The sequence below is a fragment of the Nannobrachium achirus genome (assembly GCF_963921795.1).
Source record: "Nannobrachium achirus genome assembly, chromosome: 22".
Taxonomy (NCBI): domain Eukaryota; kingdom Metazoa; phylum Chordata; class Actinopteri; order Myctophiformes; family Myctophidae; genus Nannobrachium; species Nannobrachium achirus.
Genome location: NC_137829.1, coordinates 22800185 through 22818391, shown reverse-complemented (window position 1 = coordinate 22818391; position 18207 = coordinate 22800185). Strand labels below are relative to the sequence as shown.

The window sequence follows — 18207 nt, the reverse complement described above, 5'->3', positions numbered from 1 at the left end:
TGTGTGTGTGTGTGTGTGTGTGTGTGTGTGTGTGTGTGTGTGTGTGTGTGTGTGTGTGTGTGTGTGTGTGTGTGTGTGTGTGTGTGTGTGTTTCAAAAACATTCGAAAATCCATACTCAAAATTCAATAACCCTTCCCCAAAAAAATCTAATTCTAACTTGTGTGAGTGTGCAACCATGTGCGTGATGCTTTTGATTTTAGCGTTGAGGTTTCACACAACACGATGTCAAGCCTAATTCCTTCCCAAAGTGATCTTGTTAAAGCTGATTCTAGCTTGAATTGCTAGCTTTTCTTTTTTTTTTTTTTTTTTAAGATTTATTTTTGGGCTTTTTATGTCTTTATTCGATAGGACAGTAGACTGACAGGAAATGGGGAGAGAGATGGGGAATGACACGTGGCAAAGGTCGTCCGGATCGGGAATCGAACCGGCAACGCCAGCAGGCATCATAGCCTAGTACGTGGTATGCGCCTTGACCACCAGGCCAGTGGGTGCCCCCAACTGTTAGCTTTGTTTGTGTAGTCATACTGTAGGGGTTTTACCCAGGGAGCCATTCACACTGTTGAATAATTATGCTTGATTTATACTTTGTTGCGCAACAGTGGCGCGTGCCTACAATAGCACATCTACAAGCTCACAATGCGTCACGGTCAGAGGTCATTGATATGTCCGTACACAGACAAAATGTGTCCATGGCAAGCTACTAGTATCCCATACCTACTTACAGCTACTGATGTTACAGCGATGTTAGTGCTACTAAAGTTGTTAGATTGCAAGTTAATCCTGTTAGATTGATTCATGATTAACATGACGGTGGACAAGCAATGCACAGATACTGTAGCGTGTCTTTGTACGCAGTAAAGTTGCAACCTTTACCTTGAATATCGTGGATATACCAAGCTCTCTCCTTGCCCACCCGAGCCCACCATTGTGCTCAGACCCGTTGGGAAGCGACCGGTCGCCCACCCTATCTTGTGTCAGGAATTTGTAATGGCACCCGTTCAGTCTTTCTGGCATATTAATATCGACACACCACAGGTGGTATAGTATAGTCAGAAAGGTGTTACCTTTTAAGGCTCATCTTTGTTTTTGTATGCCACTGAGACATGATGTTCACTTGACAGTGTTGTGGTCCTGTAGCCTACTTGGGTCTATGGTGGGAAAGATGCTGGACTGCATTATTTACATGGGTTCAGTTTGCTGCTAAATGCAAATCGGATTATAGTCTATAAATAATTCAGTGATCCTTAAATACATTTATCATGCTATTATCATATGTACGTTTTAATGATTAGTCAGAGGTCAGTCGCCTTAGTCATTTCAAACAGTCATTGCATAAAAAATGCATGAATAAAAAAGTCATGAATATGTTAAGTATAGCCATTGTATAGGCAATCTGGCTCACCATCGTCAAAGAAAGTTCCTCTTCCTTTGTAGCCTAAATATCGCTGATTGGAACAGCGCTAATGACAGACTCTCGCGTAGCATAGAGTCTGTTCTTGAGAGACTATTGTATAGGTGATGCCTGGTATTTGTCATTTTAAAGATGTTGCCTGGCTGTAATGTCATTAATATTTCTAGGATTCTTGGGGTGCACGGGGTCCGGGTCCACAGATGTGTCCGGGGCTTTCTAATTGGTCCATCAGGTGCTCTGGTGACCCTTTGTCCTCCTGACGCCCACCCTTGAGTGCTTCAGTCCTTGGATGATGAAGAAGCAGTTTGTCTGTTTCCAGCTTATTATAAAAGCCAGGCCAGGCCATCTGTATGCAGCTGTGGCCTCTGTCTCCTGTGGCTGTCTGGAATGTCTGAAATCTACCCCCCCCCTCCGCTCACTATGAGCTCATACCTCATAGTAGAAATTAATGAATGTTCACGGGATGCACATAGTTCTTTTTTTTTGTTAGACCCAAATAGCTGTGTCCTATATGTGAGTGAAGAAAGCGTGAGTGGGCCTCTCCTCTCCTCTCCTCTCTCTCCTCTCACTCTCTCTGTTTCTGGTTCGGAATTAGGGCTGCAACTATCTATCGTCTTGTTAGTGATCATTCTGTTGATTACTTTTTTGAATAAATCGAATGGTCAAGAAGCACGTTTCAAATGAAATAAAAATGGAAATGAATTGTATATATTAACAAATCAACGCAAAAATATTCATATACTAGACTAAATTGATCAGTCTGAATAACCACTTAATAAGCTTGGTTTTACATTGTTCATCTTTATCGTACAGTGGTGTCCTGCAAAAATAGACGATCTACAAGCTCGTAGCTTATAGATCTGCTAAATCTATTACTTTAAAATTATGTTTAAATCTATTAGTTCGATTAACTGTTGCAGCCTTATTCTGGATTGCTCTCCCTCTGTCATCTGTGGCGTCGGCCCACTCCCCTTCCGCCCCCCCATCCATCTTTCTATCCATATTCTTTTGTATTTTAGCAAAGATTTCTCTGATGCTTTCTAGTGGTATTGTCGTGCTCGGCTTTTGTTTGTGTGAAGTGAAAATTGTGTTTAAACATCAGTGTTTGTGTATGTGTTGATTGACTAACATACTTGTACTATAATATCGTCTTTATTGAACTTGTGTGTAGACCTGATAAGCGTTCCACTTAGGCTACTTCAAAGTGTGTAAGAAAACGCTGGAGAAACCGACAACAATTATACAGGAGAGGATTAGAAGTGGGCACCTTTCCAGACATCTCATGAATCGCTTATCTGCATATACAGGAGTTCTTTGTTGCTAGGCAGCAGACCTCCTCTCCTCCTTTTACCCCCCCCCCCCCCCCCCAAGTCTTTTTGAGGTTATGAAAGGTGTCTCTAGAGCCGTCAGGATAAAGTAGGCAAAACACTTGTATTTCTTATTTAAAACCTTGACAAATATGTTTTAATTGTGATACCGATACATACTGTAGGAAGTATTCAACATTCGTTCCATTGATCTAAGCCAGAACATAGTTGATCGATTTATCATCAAAATGAACATGCTCTGAAAATGCATGCCGTGTTGAGTGGTCACATGGGTGGACCGGGAACACTTTGTTCAAGTGGGCCCTGATCCAGAAAGGGTTGTGGGTCCTCCACTGCTTCTTAGTGAGTGTGCACAATGGTAGACCATAACTGTTGACCTCCAGGTGACCGGTAGAGGTGGCGTGACCCTACTGTGACTGACAGCCGGCTGTCTTTCATGTGTCTGACCTTTTTCCTTCTCTGTCTTCTCTTACCCATCCTTCCCATTCCTCCGTTCCCTCCTCCTCCTCCATCAATCTCTCCATCAACACATCATCTTTCCTTTCGCTTCGTTCTTCCACTTCATCTGTTCTCATCCTCTACAAATCTGTCTCCCCCGTCATCTCGTCTCGCATGGACATCTTTTTCTCCCCATCCTCCCCTCCCCTCCCTCTCTCCCGCTCCTCCCCCCCAACTCTACCAGGTGTTCCAGTCAACAGTCGCGTCTCCTCAAAGATCCAGCAGTTGCTCAACACCCTGAAGAGACCAAAGCGCCGGCCGCTGCGAGAATTCTTCGTGGACGACTTCGAGGAGCTCCTGGACGGTAAGATGGTTTGGAAGTAATTGGACGCCTCGCTCTGTCCAGTCAATGAATCATAAAGAATATTGTTTCTGTCGGGCAGAAACCTCCTATCTTCATGTTTTAACTCAGGGGACTTCTTATTTTCAATTAAAAACGTTGAACCCTCGCATCCCTATTCTGAGGAGAACTTTAGACAAAAATAGCAGATCTACAAGCTCTCAATGGCGTTGAGAGCTTGTAGATCGGCTATTGTCAGCAAAGAAGTTTGGTGCAGAGTTCAAAAAGAGCAGACCATGTACGGAGTGAAAGGTCAAGTTTACTACACTACGTATCTACGATTGAAGTGGCTAAATGCCTGAAATAACATTAACACAAATCAACATGACAGTGCTCTCAAACAAGTCGATGTAACTCTGCATACCACATTTATACAATATGTAGAGGGGTCCCCGCTTTATCTCTCTCTCAGTTAAGGGGTCCTCGGTCTGAAAACGTTGAAGACCCCTGTTTTAACTTTTTAGCAAATTAATGCCCTGCTTGATCATTCTACAGCGTTCAGTCTGTGTTTTGCCGTCCCCAATGTTTGTAACTAATGAAAACGGTCCTCGTTCACGCCAGTGTCATCACAACCGCGCGCACTACAGCCTCACCACACCTAAATGATGTGCAGAATAGATACGTTGTTAGATCGCTGGTTGTTTTTCCCCTGTCTTGGGTGGTGCTGGGACCACCAGGTGTGGGCAGGAAGCACTGGGTGCAGCCTTTGCGTGGGCGGGCACACACACGCACACACACACACACACACACACACACACACACACACACACACACACACACACACACACACACACACACACACACACACACACTGCCCCTGCCAACCATCACCGTCCAGCCCTACCTAACCATTTCCTCCATTCCAACCAGCCCGCCGTGGGTTTTGGGTGGTACTCGGATACAAGGCTGAGTAAACAGCGCCAAAGTGAAAAACGCAGCAGGAATAGCAGCGCGTCAGCAAGGTGACCGTTAAAAAAAAAGAAACGCTACTCCAGCTCAGAGAGAGGGATCTGATTTGGGATCTGCGACGGCAGCAACGCAGCCTCAGTGGAGTGTTTGGTGGCAGCTGCAGTGCTGAGAGGATGGCGAGTGATAGCACAGACCGCTACAGTATGTATGTGTGTCTCGAACATCCATTGGTGTTCTAGGAGAAAGGAGAATTGTTTCATTTTGAGGATAATGAAACTAAAGGGCAGGCGAGAGGAAAAGAGAGGTAGAGAGAGAGAGAGAGAGAGGGAGAGAGAGCTATACACAGCAAAATGTGGAGTATTCAGAGTTTAAACACGGACCCACAAGAGGAGGCACTGGGCACAGCAGCAGATGTGAAAGAAGCCAGGCGTCGATCTGTGGTTTATTCGGTGGCTGCCTCTGACACAGGAAACTGATAATGAAACAAACCTCCTTCTTTTTTTAGTATAAGCTATTTACTGTATATTTTATGGGATATGTGTTTTTGTGAATTTCTATTTTTGTGATGTAATGTATATCATTGCCTGGCTTAGACCCCTGCTGGAAGACTGAAGCCTCTATCATAGCCCAAGGTGAAGAGCTATCCTCTCACAACGTGTTGTTTTCTAGCTATCACCTACAAATGTATAACAAAGCCAAGGTGATAGCTAGAAAACTACACCACGGTGAGGTGATAGCTCTTCACCTTGGACTATGATAGAGGCTTTAGTGGGTGTAGACATCAGCTAATGTGGGTCCTTTTTGATGAACAAATAAACCTCCTCCTTCATCTCCTACCACTCCTCCAAACCCACGATCTACAGTATTTCTTTGATGTGATACTATGCTTTGTCTAATTCACAACTCTTCTCATTTACCCAGTAACAGCTTCTGCTCGGTCTGCATAGAATCTTTTAGCCATACAAACCCTATTCTGGGGCAAACATTCAGCCAAAATAGCTGATGTACAAGCTCATGTGACACAATTACAATTTACAATTTAGGCATTTAGCAGACACTCTTAATCCAGAGCAATTTACAATAAGCAAGGACAGCACAAGGTAATACATCAATACATCAAATACTGTTCATATAAATAGTAATCTAAAAAACATAGTTAGTCCAAGAACCTATTCAGTAAAAGCATGTTGTGAGCTTGGTAGATCTGCTATTTTGGGGTGAGAAGCCCTGGTGCACACCGGTTAAATATGTATTGGGTTCAAGTGGTTAAGAGATACAGTACGCAGGAGTGACTGTTGGAGGAAATTAAGGAGCTTGTCAACTTTTGTCGCTTTAATCATATCGGAACATCTTGTGGCTAGGGAACATTTGAATAGATTGTCGACCCCTCCCTCGCCTGGTTTCCTCTTGGCTTGTTTGTTCGCTGTTCACCTCTGTATTATGCAGTGCTTCCCAATCCTTTTTTCCTCAGAGCCCCCTCCCCTTCTTAAATCCGACTGGAACCGTGTGCACCTGAGCCCTATACCAGTAAGACTCCCTAATTGGGAGATAAGCGACCGCCGGTAAAGAGAGATAGGGAGTCAGTGACACACTTTTCTGTGTGTCACTGACTCCCCATCTGGCCCGTCAGGCTCGGGACTCGAACCCGTGACACACTGTCAGGCTACACTGAGCCTAGGTGCCTGGACCGCCACACAAGCGGTCCAGGACAGCCCTACATACTGTACTTCTGATATGACGAATAGCGATCTCTGACGTGTTCTGTGCCGCCCCCCATCGTGATCTTTGGAACCCTCTCAACTAAGGAGGGCCCGGACCTCACGTTTGGAACCACTGGTACAATGTAGCTTCCTTCTCTCTCTGTGTTTGTGTATGTCGTCATGTAGTCCAACAGCCAGACCCCAACCAGCCCAGACCCGAGGGCCAGCAGATGAGTCCCCTGGAAGGAGAGCCTCTGGGGGTAGTGACCAACTGGCCCCCATCCCTGCTGGCAGCCCTGCAACGCTGGGGAACCACCCATCCCAAAAGCCCCTGTCTGACTGCACTAGACAATGCTGGCAAACCGGTTTATACGCTCACCTATGGTAGGTACATCAGGCCGTGGAGCTGAGCTGTGTTTTCCCGCTTAGATTCTCCCTAGAATCACAAACACGTGTGTGTGAATGTATCGTTTATTTGTTAATGTGTTAACATAGGAGATTGCCAGCTGCCCCTCGAGCCACACCTTGGTGTCGACACTCTATCAGTAAACCAAAGACTAAGAGAGTATACTCTATTCTATTACAGTGGTTCTCAACCTGTGGAGGGGGTCCCCTCATGATTTTCTTTTGGGGGGGCCAGATGACAGTGAAGTGACAATTTAAGGACTTTTTAATACCTAAGAAAAAGAAAGAGAGAAAAAGAAAAAAGACCATTACTGCATCAAAAGTAATCAACAAACTATACTATAAAAACTGGTCAAACATTGGCCAAATTGTCAAATAATAATTATAAGAAAGAGGCAAGAATATTGAAAATAGACGAATGTAATGCCTCAACTCATACAATTCCAAGTAAGTGCTTGCCAGTTCAAATATGATTATTTTGGGGGGTTGCGCCCTGAAAAGGTTGAGAACCATCGCTCTATTCGAATGAACAGATGAAGTATAATTATGTACAGTATAGACAAGTGGTTTTTAACCCTTTTCACATCAAGGTCCATTATTTATTCTGCATTTGAGCCACGGACCACCGTTTGATGAGATTTGGCCTCTCAGACCCAAAACATAGAATATTTTGTTGTCGTACGATTTTGTCCACAATTCTATACTGCATTGATATTGGTACCATAAGAGAGATAACAGGAAAACATTGATCAGAATAACAATTCTTCTACATCCTGTAATTGTGTAGACTTCTTGTAAATTCATTAATTCAGGTGTTTAACAATAAGTTAACTCTTGAGAGCGTATGATATGCATTTTACACTCTCAAGAGTTAAAGATTTATAAAGGTCCATTTGGTTACCAACTCTCCATCATTTAGCTGGGAACCACCTGACCTGGAACCCCTTAAAGGACCACTTGTTGAGAACCACTGGTCTATACCAGTTGTCTATACCCTTCCCCCTGTATGAATATAAATAATGTGCTATACATTCTCTATTTAGGTAAACTATGGACACGCAGTCAGAAACTGGCCTACACTCTCCTGAACAAGCTAAGCACCAGGAACGAGCCTTTACTCGTGCCGGGAGACAGAGTAAGTCATGAAATATGACCATATCTTAATGCAGTCCCTAACGCTGGGGCCAATGCGGACATCATTTACAGTTTCACCCTGCTACTACTGTATGTTAAAAATGCAAATCAAACTACTGCTTGGTTCCTAACTTCCTATAGGTCCCATAGCAGTGGGTGTGGTTTTCTGGTGCCACTACAAAATCAACCATTAATTTTCTCCATAGAGATTTACTAAAATATTGATATAAATTATTTTAAGCCTAGAATCAAGCCTGGCCATAAAACCTTTGATTCTTTGAAAGTAAATATTCAAATATTTAATTGTATGATATACTACGTTTAAAAAATACACTTTGTTTAGCAAATTAATTTTCTTTTTTTCACATAATCAAAGGTTTCATGGTCATGATTCACCAGGATCCTGGATGGCTTGTTTCTAGGCTTAAAATAATTGATATAAATATTTTAGTATATCTCTATTCAGTGTCCCTTGTTTCCATTCAGTGCTGTATTGTGTGACTGTTTTCTGCCTTTTTATACAAAAAGCTACAGTGTGTAGCTGAGAAGCAACCTTGCTCATCGTTTATTTGCGAAATCATGGTATTTCTTGTCTTGGTTCAGTTAGTCCTACTGAACCAAAGGAGAAATCCCAATTACCGTCTTGTAGTGATAGACAGTGGTGTAAAGTAACTAAGTACATTTACTCAAGTACTGTACTTAAGTACAATTTTGAGGTATTTTTACTTAACTTGAGGTCAATTTTTCTGTACTTTTACTCCTACTCCACCACATCTCTATTACTGTGGCATAGACATAGAAAGGTAGACACCTCTTCTGACTCTGGGGCTTTGGTAAAAGAGGACTGGAATTTCTTTAGGCAAGCTTCCTGAATTCTGAAGGAGAAGGGGACGTTCGTTAGGCAATCAGATGTTTCCCTCTTTCCCAGAGGCACTTGTTTGGCAAAGTAAACGTTTGTCTCCTCAATCCAATCCCAGAAAAGACGCACTGTGATTGGTCAGTAGTCACTTTGAGTGGAAGTGTGCCTTCCACACTTCCGCCAGTCCTGTTTTACCAGTCACGCCAATGACCTGCAGTGGCGGATGAGGATGATCGAGCTTTTTATATCTGTGGTTATTACTTATTCAGTTGCTGTCATGGCTGCCAGTTCCCACCTGATGTCATGTGGGAGTTCAGACTGCTCCAGATCGTACTGAATAACTGCTAGCTTACATAATGTCTTAAGACTAGGACTCAAGTCTATGATGAACAGGGAACTGGGTTTGTCTCTGTATCCTCTGAAGAGGATGATACGATCTCCCACCATGCAACAGGACCTACCAGACATCCAAAATGGGTGTTTCCCCTTGGGCTCAACCTTCTTCCAGGAGAAGGTCTCGGGATTGAATTTCCACACATCAGTGAAGTGCTGCTTCAATTGACCATTGCATCAACCACATATGTACAGCTCTCCATTGTAAGTAAAGGCTGAATGATGAAAACTTCCCTCTGGAAGAATCTGGGCCTGAGGTTATACATTGACCAAAACAACAACTAGAACTGCACTCTGTCGAGGTGATAACCTGCGCCTCACGTACACACAGGCCGCATATACCAAACTCTGCTGACATCAACAGTGGCATCACCAGGAATGCTGGTCCCTCATTGGCTGTTAATGATGAGACACCGACATACATACATACATACATTCCCAGAATCCCAGACATTTCAGGGCTATGGTCTTCAAAATGTTTATATATTTGAAAACTTGAAACGGGACAAGAGTACTTTTACTTTTGGTACTTTAAGTATAACCTTCGGGCCGCCGAGCGTCTAGTCGGGGACCGGACTACTCGGGAATGATGTAAATAGGGAATGAATGCCTCACCCTTTAATGCAAACCCCATTATACCTGTTGTCATAGGACCCATTTTGACCATCTGTTTGCCTGTGTCCATTTATGCCCATATATCGAGATCTCTGTATCGGAAAAAAAATTACATCACTTCTGCTGCGGCGGGGAACTCGTAGGGCGAATTTGAGGCCGGTGGGGCGAATGGTCCCATTATACCTGTGTCATAGGACCCGTTTTGACCATCTGTTTACCTGTGTCCATTTATGCCCATATATGGAGATATCTGTATCTGTCAGTTTGCATCCATTTTAGCGTATCGGGTCGGGTCGAGGCAGGCTCTGCACTCCCCGCTGTGGCGGGGAACGCGTGCGCCGGTTCCGGAAAACCGTGGGTCAGGTCGAGGCTAGGGGTGTCGGCGGTTAACCAGTTAATCGGTTAGCCGACCGTTAAGAAATAACCGATTATGCTTAACGGTTTCACGGTTAATTTTCATAACAATATGCTCGCATTGTCCTGGTCCTGTAAATTGTTGTGATGTGATTTTGTTAAACAGACTGCTAGTTTGATGTTGCGCATTGCTTTGTTTTCTTTTCCTCCCTCCTCCTCCTCGCCTTGCAAAGCTTGCTTGGAAATCAAATGGCAGCCCTGCACTCCCCGCTGCGGCGGGGAACGCGTGTGCCGAAGTCTGTGTTGACTCATGTGGCGTACGTGATGTCAGAGCCTTTTTTGCTGGTCCGGAATACCCTGATGTCAGACATCAGCTCTGCATAATTGACCTAGAGTGCAAAGTAAAAGTGTGGAAGAATCGTCTATTTGCGCAGGAGTGATGTCAGAATGAGTCAGCAGACGGTTCCGGAAAACGCTTATCGGGTCGGGTCGAGGCCGGGCACTGCACTCCACGCCGCGGCGAGGGAACGCGCGTGCCGAATTTGAAGCCGGTGGGGACGAACGGTTCTCGAGATACGCAGATTACTTACATACACAGATAAGATAATTATAAGATAATTTGATGCCAATACCTTTGTACTTTTACTCAAGCAAATTTTGTATTTGGGACTTTTACTTGTAATGGAGTATTTCTACATTGCAGTATTGAATATAGTAAGAAATGTGAGTGCTTTTCCCACCACTGGTGATAGAACTTGTTGCAGGCGGTGACGTTGTTTGTTGATGCTCTTGCAGGTTGCACTTGTGATCCCGAACAATGACCCTGTGATGTTCATGGTGGCGTTCTATGGCTGTCATCCTGGCAGAGCTGGTGCCCGTGCCCATTGAAGTGCCGCTCACTTTCGCAAGGTAAACTGCAACATTCCTACAACCACTACCCTGCTCCTGGTCCTTGACACGGATGCCTGCCACCTCCGGGCAACAAGTCCTACAAGGCCCCAGCCGCAGCGTTTCCTGCTTTTTTTTCTATTACTAGAAAATAGGAATATATGAAATTCATTGAGTTTGTCTTACCTAGTGCCAGCTGTTGTTCTACATAGCCAATGATGGGCAGCAGAGACCCCTAGTGGAATTACGTCTAAAAAATTACTTTATGACTCACTCATGGAAATAATACATGTTGAACTGTGGCTGATTTCAGCATGTGATAATAACTACTTACAGCAGGGGTCTTCGTTCGTTTTCAGGCAGGACCCCTTAGTTGAGAGAGAGATGAAGCAGGGACCCCCTCCACATATTGTATAAATGTGTGATACCGATTTTCATTGATTTCATAGATAGATTCATAAACGTGTTTGACAGCACTGTCATCAGTCTGTTAGATTTGTGTTAATGTGTGATGTTTGACCACTTAAATCGTCGTTACTTACTAAACTTGACCTTTCACTCTGTATTTTTTTTTACCTCTACACCGAACCTATTTGCTGAAAATACCGATCTACAAGCTCTCAACGCCTCATTCTCCCAAGAATAGGGATGCGAGGGTTCAAGTTGTTAATTTAAAAGAATTAACTTATCACACAAAGATTTGGCGGCCCCCCTGTAGTAACTCTGAGGACCCCCTTAGGGGTCCCGGACCCCCTGTTGAAGACCCCCTCCCTGACTTACAGTTTAAACCTGGTTTTAAACCCCAATCATGCTGTTGTAATGGTCATGTGTACAGTATCCTTACATAAACAATAATGTGGATCTCCAAAGAAGTGATTAAACGTTAGGATGTATTGCTAGTCCATCCATCAACCAAAACAGGAACAAAGTCATCAGCCCTGGTCCTCCCATACAGCCTGCCTGAATATCAATGTCTGTTATTGGCTGCTCCAATAAGCATGCTCTTGCTGGATGCCGTGCTGTAATTAATGAGATCTCAGAGGAGCAATGATCTGTATTCTGTAATACCAGTCAAAATATTAGATCTGAGGTCAACTGTTCAAGGGACTTAAAAACTCAAATTCACTCACTGTCTCGAATACAATGTGTTAAAATGTCCAATTTTCACGACGTGCTGCGAGCTTGTATATCAGCTAGCTATCTTTGCTATTCGTTGTGCAGCAACTTTACACGGCAGATCTAATTGAAACAATTGCATCTCAGATCCTGGATTTCATCTCCTGCTGTGACTGGGCTTTGAGGCTCAGCGGTGTAGTTTTTAATAGCGACTGGCCTTCACGTCACCATTTCACCTGCTGTTGCTTTGATGTCTATTGAGGTGTCATCATTCCTCTCTCTCTCTCTGTCTCTGTCTCTCTCTCTGTCTCAAGTCAATTTAATTAAATTCAATTCAATTAAATTAAATTCAAAGGGCTTTATTGGCATGAGAAAAAATATGTTTATATTACCAGTAAGGCTCCCTAATCGGGAGATAAGCGACCGTAGGTCACTTATCTCCACAAATAGGGCAAAAATGTGTTTTGCCAAAATCTTCCTGATCCATGTTGATGACATGAGTGTAGACATACTGTGTAGTGATTTTCGTGATTTTAGGGCAAAATCTGTAGGAGCAGTGTCCAAAAATGTGTTTTTCAAGAATCGGCCTCATGGTGGCGCTAGAAGAGGGCCATGTGAGAAATGAGGGGTGGGGTCTCCGTGCCGGCAAGGCGGACGAATAGGTACCGGCCCCGGCTGTCCCGGTCGCTCCTAGCCGGAGTTACGGCATTTTATGTGAGCTGCAGTGTAGGGGGTCCTCCACTGGGGGCGCCACCACTTTTGCATCCGTTCTGGAGCACCAGGAGTCGGTGGTCCCCGGGAATTCCCCGTGAGCAGCCCCGTTGGGGTGGTCATTTGGTCATGTTTGCGCATTTGGTCTTTTTTTACATCTGGGGGTCCCCCAGGGACCTGGGGGTCCCTGGAGCTCCGGGGGTCCTTGGAGGTTGTAGTTTGGCAGCCAAGGAACGTGTGTGCAAAATTTGGCATGGATCGGGGCAACGGTTGCGGAGATATAAGCAGGGAAAAAGTGTGACGTGTGAGGTGTGACAGACAGACTGACTCACTCACAGTTTGTGCAGGGTTTGATAGTAAATGCGATCTACGGTCGCAACAAAGCGGAAGTGTACAAAGACAATACAATCAATCAATATAATACAATCAAAATAAGATATTATGTACAATTGAAAGGGTGAAATAGTTTTCATTATTCAATGCAGACCGTGCAGGAAAGTATACACCATGATCAGTAGTCTTTATTCCATTTGATATGATTCTCCTATCACAGCAGCTCACATATCTCACATGTCTCTCTCACCCATGCTGAAGGATGGGTTTTTCAAAACCGTGACTTTTATGGCCTGTATTTTATATACAGTACAGTTATTTTTGAGTTTTACCAGAATGCAAAGATCTATCCCTTCATTTTCCTTGGGTTCCGCAGGACGCAGGAAGTCAGCAGATCGGCTTCCTGTTGGGCAGCTGTGGCGTGACGTTGGCACTGACCACCGATGCTTGTCAGAAAGGCCTGCCCAAAGCACAGACCGGGGAGGTCGCTACCTTCAAAGGTAGGTACCATGCTTTGGATTTGGTTTTCGTTTCTGGTTTTAACCCTTTTAGGCCTAGAATTATTTAATGCTTTAACTATTGAAAAATAGCAGATATACAAGCTTGTAGATCTGCTATTTTTGAAAAATCATGTTTTTTTGGCAAGTCTTTGAATATATATTTTTAAAAGTGATCATTTGTAACTCAAATATTTGCTTCTGGGGGGTCCCTGGAACAACATATTTTGAGATGGGGGTCCGCGGCAAAATGCATGTAATTGTGGGGCTCCTTGACATGAAGAAGTTTGAGAACCACTGATTATTAGAAGAAGGATTTAGAAGACATTCATAGAATCGGGTTAAAAAATATTCAAAGTCTTGCACTAATTTTCACGATTTTTCAAAAATAGCAGATCTTTTATAAAGGACCCAGCGAGTAGTCAGGGCCTTGGGCCTACTGCTTTCCAACATTCGTCACTCTGTAGCGTAAGTGGGTTGAACGTGTTGTGTGTGTGGTCCGCGCAGGGTGGCCGCGGTTGCTGTGGTTTGTCACAGACGGGAAGCATGTCGTGAAGCCCCCTAAAGACTGGTACCCTCAAATTCGGGAAGCCACCAATGAAATCGCCTACATAGAGGTTAGTGCAGTGTGTTTACCGATTAGGCCTTCCATGTAGAAGTTTGAACTTTTTTGATTAAATACAGTTTTCTATGTTTGTTGTACCTACAGTGTACATGTATCCCAATGAGTTGCTCGTTGACATATATCGTCACTGTCGGGCGGAAAACTTGTATCTCTGAGTTTCAAAATAGTATGTTCTTTCGTAAATTAAAGCCCTACTTCATCATACAAGAGTGTTGCACAAAAGTAGTGAAAATAGCCGATCTACAAGCACACAACACCTTTGTTGATCGGCTATTTTCGTTATTTTAAATCGTTTTTAAAATAATAACGAAAAAAGGGAAGGTTTTGGACATACAAGGTTTCCACCCGACAACAACGATATACCGTATACTATAATATGACACCAGCAAAGCTTGTGATGTGTTCTCATCTCCAGTATAAGACCAGCAAGGAAGGCAGCACGATGGGGATCACTGTGTCCCATTCAGCCATGCTGTCTCACTGTCACGCCCTCACACAGGCCTGCGGATACACTGAAGGTGAGTGGGACACTGTGTGCCTGTTTCTAAATTAGCCCTGCTTCACTCTGTGACTCTGCGCGTGCGCTGTGCTTCATTCACCAATTTGCAGGTGGGAATTGGTTGCATAATCTTAACCTACATCACCCACTTTCCAGCATCACGTCCCTTCACCTAATGGCTTACAGTAGGGGCCCTATTTCTGTTGGTGCCTTATCCTTTATCCCTACACTGCTTTGCCTTTTTTTTCTTTTTACTATTTTTAAAAATATTTTAAATAGCCGATATACTGTACATCGACATGTTTAAAGATATTTTTCAAAATAGTAAAAAAATGGCAAAAAAAGGCACCTGCGAAAATAGGGCCCTATGATTATGAATATGGCTTCAACCACTTTCATCCTTCTGTCTCTATTTTGGGCATGTCATTATAGGTGAAAAAAATACTTTGAAAATGTTTCAAGAAATAGCAGATCTACAAGCTGACAACACATCGCAACTTCACATGGCGACGTCGCATTGCACTTGTTGATTGGCTATTTTCTCTATTCGTCATCCAATGAAGTATTGTCATATAGTTCAAGGCCTATTGAGTCACTAAGATGTACAGTACAAGTACATGCACTGTGAAATCCTTAGGTTGAGGGGCTCCATAATACACAATACAATAACAATACATATTCAGTATATGCAGTTTATGTTTATTACAGTAGCAGTTGTGGTGCCCGTGTGGTAACCGATCATGGATGTAATAGTACTGCACCTTCTTTAACCAAGACCACTTGTCTCACAGTTGCGAATAAAGTTGTGAATGAAAACCACAGCAACAGCAGCAGCGAAAAGCACATCTGTTTGGAATTCATTATAGTTCATTATATCATTCCGGTTCAAGTGGAATTAGAATTAAGTGTAACTGTTAAACTGGTTGTGTCTCTAAGCGCCAGACCTGGGTCAGCTCTACAGAGAGAGAGAGAGAGAGAGAGAGAGAGAGAGAGAGAGATAGAGAGATAGATAGAGGGATGGAGAAAGGGAGAACATAAGACACATATTTTCCCCTGGTGTCCCAGATTCACCCTAAATAACTCCTAACTGCATTAGAATCCCACGGAGAATCTCCAGACCTGTTTCTGAGGCTGGCTTTGGTTCTTGACTCATTTGAACTACTATCAGGGTCAGCCTCTCCTCTCCAAGGGATTACGTTTGCGTAGAATAATGAGAACATCCAAGTGAAATTGTGCTGGTAAAGAACAGCGGTGAGCTTGCTGCCGGGTATGTTGTAACTGCATCTTGTTTCCATATCTTAACGCCGCTTTAACCTCGTCGACCTTAACAAAATCTCTTTTTGACTTGCAGCTGAGACGATAACCAACGTCCTCGACTTCAAGAGAGATGCGGGATTATGGCATGGCGTGCTAACTGTGAGTGGTCCCATTCCCATATCCTCTGTTAATGCCGATAGGCTGCTTGTTTGATTAGAAGCAGAAGAGAGAGATATCCACGCTCATTTTCCAGATATGGACATGCTGCCCATTACACCTCATCCTGATAGACAGCGATGAGAGCGAACGCAAGAAAACGTTATTAAAAGGCGTTTGTTTCAATCAGACTACAATTTGAGGATTTAGACCTGACCTGTTGCAAGCAATGACATTCACCCCTCGATATTCGTGTTTCTCAATTTGAGCTTTCGCGGCCGTGTCCCATCCCGAACAAGTGATTTAGCGTAAAGGGACGAAAGCAGACCCAGTAGGCCAGTACCGAGCCAACAGGTTTCCTAAGTATAGCCGGTAAGTGGTTAAGACCTGGTTAGATATTCAAATGGCACAGATTTTCTTCCACAGTTTTGTTGACAGCTCACTGGCTGTCAGTATTGGAAATGGTGTTGTAACAGAGTGTGAATGCATTGACGATAAACACATGGGATAGCTGTCTTGTCAAATTGATCAGATTTGATGTATCTGCAAAATGACGTGGTCTACTTATAATTGCTTTTTCAATATGCCAGCAGAAACAACAAAGAAATACACAGGGTACATGGATTATAGATGCAGTTACTGAATAGCTCTGGGGTGGGCAGATCGTTGTCTACACTCCCTCTAGTATTGTGGCTGTGGGTGACACTAATCATTTTTGAGGTGTTTTGTCAGATATGCGGGTATAAATGTAACGAGTGCTTCTGTTTGTGTGTTTGCATGGCAGAGTGTGATGAACCGGATGCACGTCATCAGCATCCCTTACTCCCTGATGAAAGTCAACCCCTTGTCCTGGATACAGAAAGTGCACACGTACAAAGGTGAGGAGAGCCAGGCAACATCAGTGTCATCTTTTCAATCACTTCTGATTGACTGAGTGAAGAATTTATTAGAAGTTTGCATAGGAAAAGGTACATGACAGTACCTCATATAACATTGAATGACAGACAAATAAATCACTGTATTATATCAAAAAGTCATAAAACTAAATAAGAAAATAAATGCTGTTTACAGTTCTGAAAACACACACACACACACACACACACACACACACACACACACACACACACACACACACACACACACACATTGCCGATCTATAAGGTCACAATGCATCGCATAGTGACATGTTGTGAGGTTATAGATCGGCTGTCCCGTGTGTGGCACCATCGTACGATGGTGTATAAATGAAGCATTACTCGGTGTTGTCAATTTCAATTCAATTCAAAGGAGCTTTATTGGCATGAGAAAAGTATGTTTGTTTACATTGCCAAAGCAAGTGTCAAAATATAATAAACAGTTGAAAAAGGGAACATAATATGCAGTTGGAGGGGGAACATCATTGTGTAAACATAGCTATGCTTTTTGGAACAAATAGCAGCAGTCATTCGCAGTCGCTTTGGGACAGAAAAGCAGCATTTTTTTCTCAAAACTATTTTAAAGGGGAAGAGCCACCCATTTTCAATATTGAACTATGTCATTAATATACCTTAGAGGAGTTGTGTGGAAATAGAAAAAAGTTCCCCCCCTTCTGTGTTTCCTAGAACTGGAGGATTGATTTTGGGGTTTGTATTGTAAAGTACAACGGTTTGATGTCATCAGATTTAAAATGTGTTTAAAGGTAGCAGCTGTGTTTATATGTGCAGTAGATCTAGAGGTCACTCAATGGTTTGTTGTCACCATCCATTTTGTAAAGTAATTCTGAGCATTTTACTGTCCTCTTTCTTTGCCACTTTCTTATCAACTGTTGTGGAGTTATTTAATTTTACTTATAATATCAGTCATTGGTTGTTGTGCGGCCCAGTGGGTATGCAGCCGTATACTGGTACTCTGGAGCTGTTCTCTCCATTGGACCTGATCCGATCTGATCTGATCTGTTCTGATATGCCAGGGTTAAAGTGATAGCTCTTCTTTTCAGTCACGGATCTCTCACACAGTCTTATCTTCATCAGATGTGCATGAGGGCACTGAGGGCTGAGTGGAGGAAGCTCCCCATCTTGAATGACACTCAGTGGTGGGAAAAGCACTCTCATTTTTATACCTAAGTAAAATGATCAATGCTGCAGTGCTCTGTTGTTTCAGCGCCACCTGACAGTCGCTACTCTACCCCAGGGAGTGTTA

At 43.4% G+C, this 18207-nt stretch overlaps 1 protein-coding gene across 1 annotated transcript in view; it reads left to right on the top strand.

The window, feature by feature from the left end:
* LOC308307337 (disco-interacting protein 2 homolog A-like) overlaps positions 1-18207 on the top strand; it is a gene marked incomplete at its 5' end in the record, with an annotated part of 135222 nt that overhangs the window by 95133 nt on the left and 21882 nt on the right. The window contains 11 exon segments of the mRNA XM_080752543.1: positions 3423-3542; positions 6374-6571; positions 7636-7727; positions 10743-10802; positions 10804-10848; positions 10851-10856; positions 13372-13495; positions 14000-14109; positions 14533-14635; positions 15968-16032; positions 16814-16907. Of these exon segments, the coding sequence (XP_080608669.1) occupies positions 3423-3542; positions 6374-6571; positions 7636-7727; positions 10743-10802; positions 10804-10848; positions 10851-10856; positions 13372-13495; positions 14000-14109; positions 14533-14635; positions 15968-16032; positions 16814-16907 (1017 nt within the window).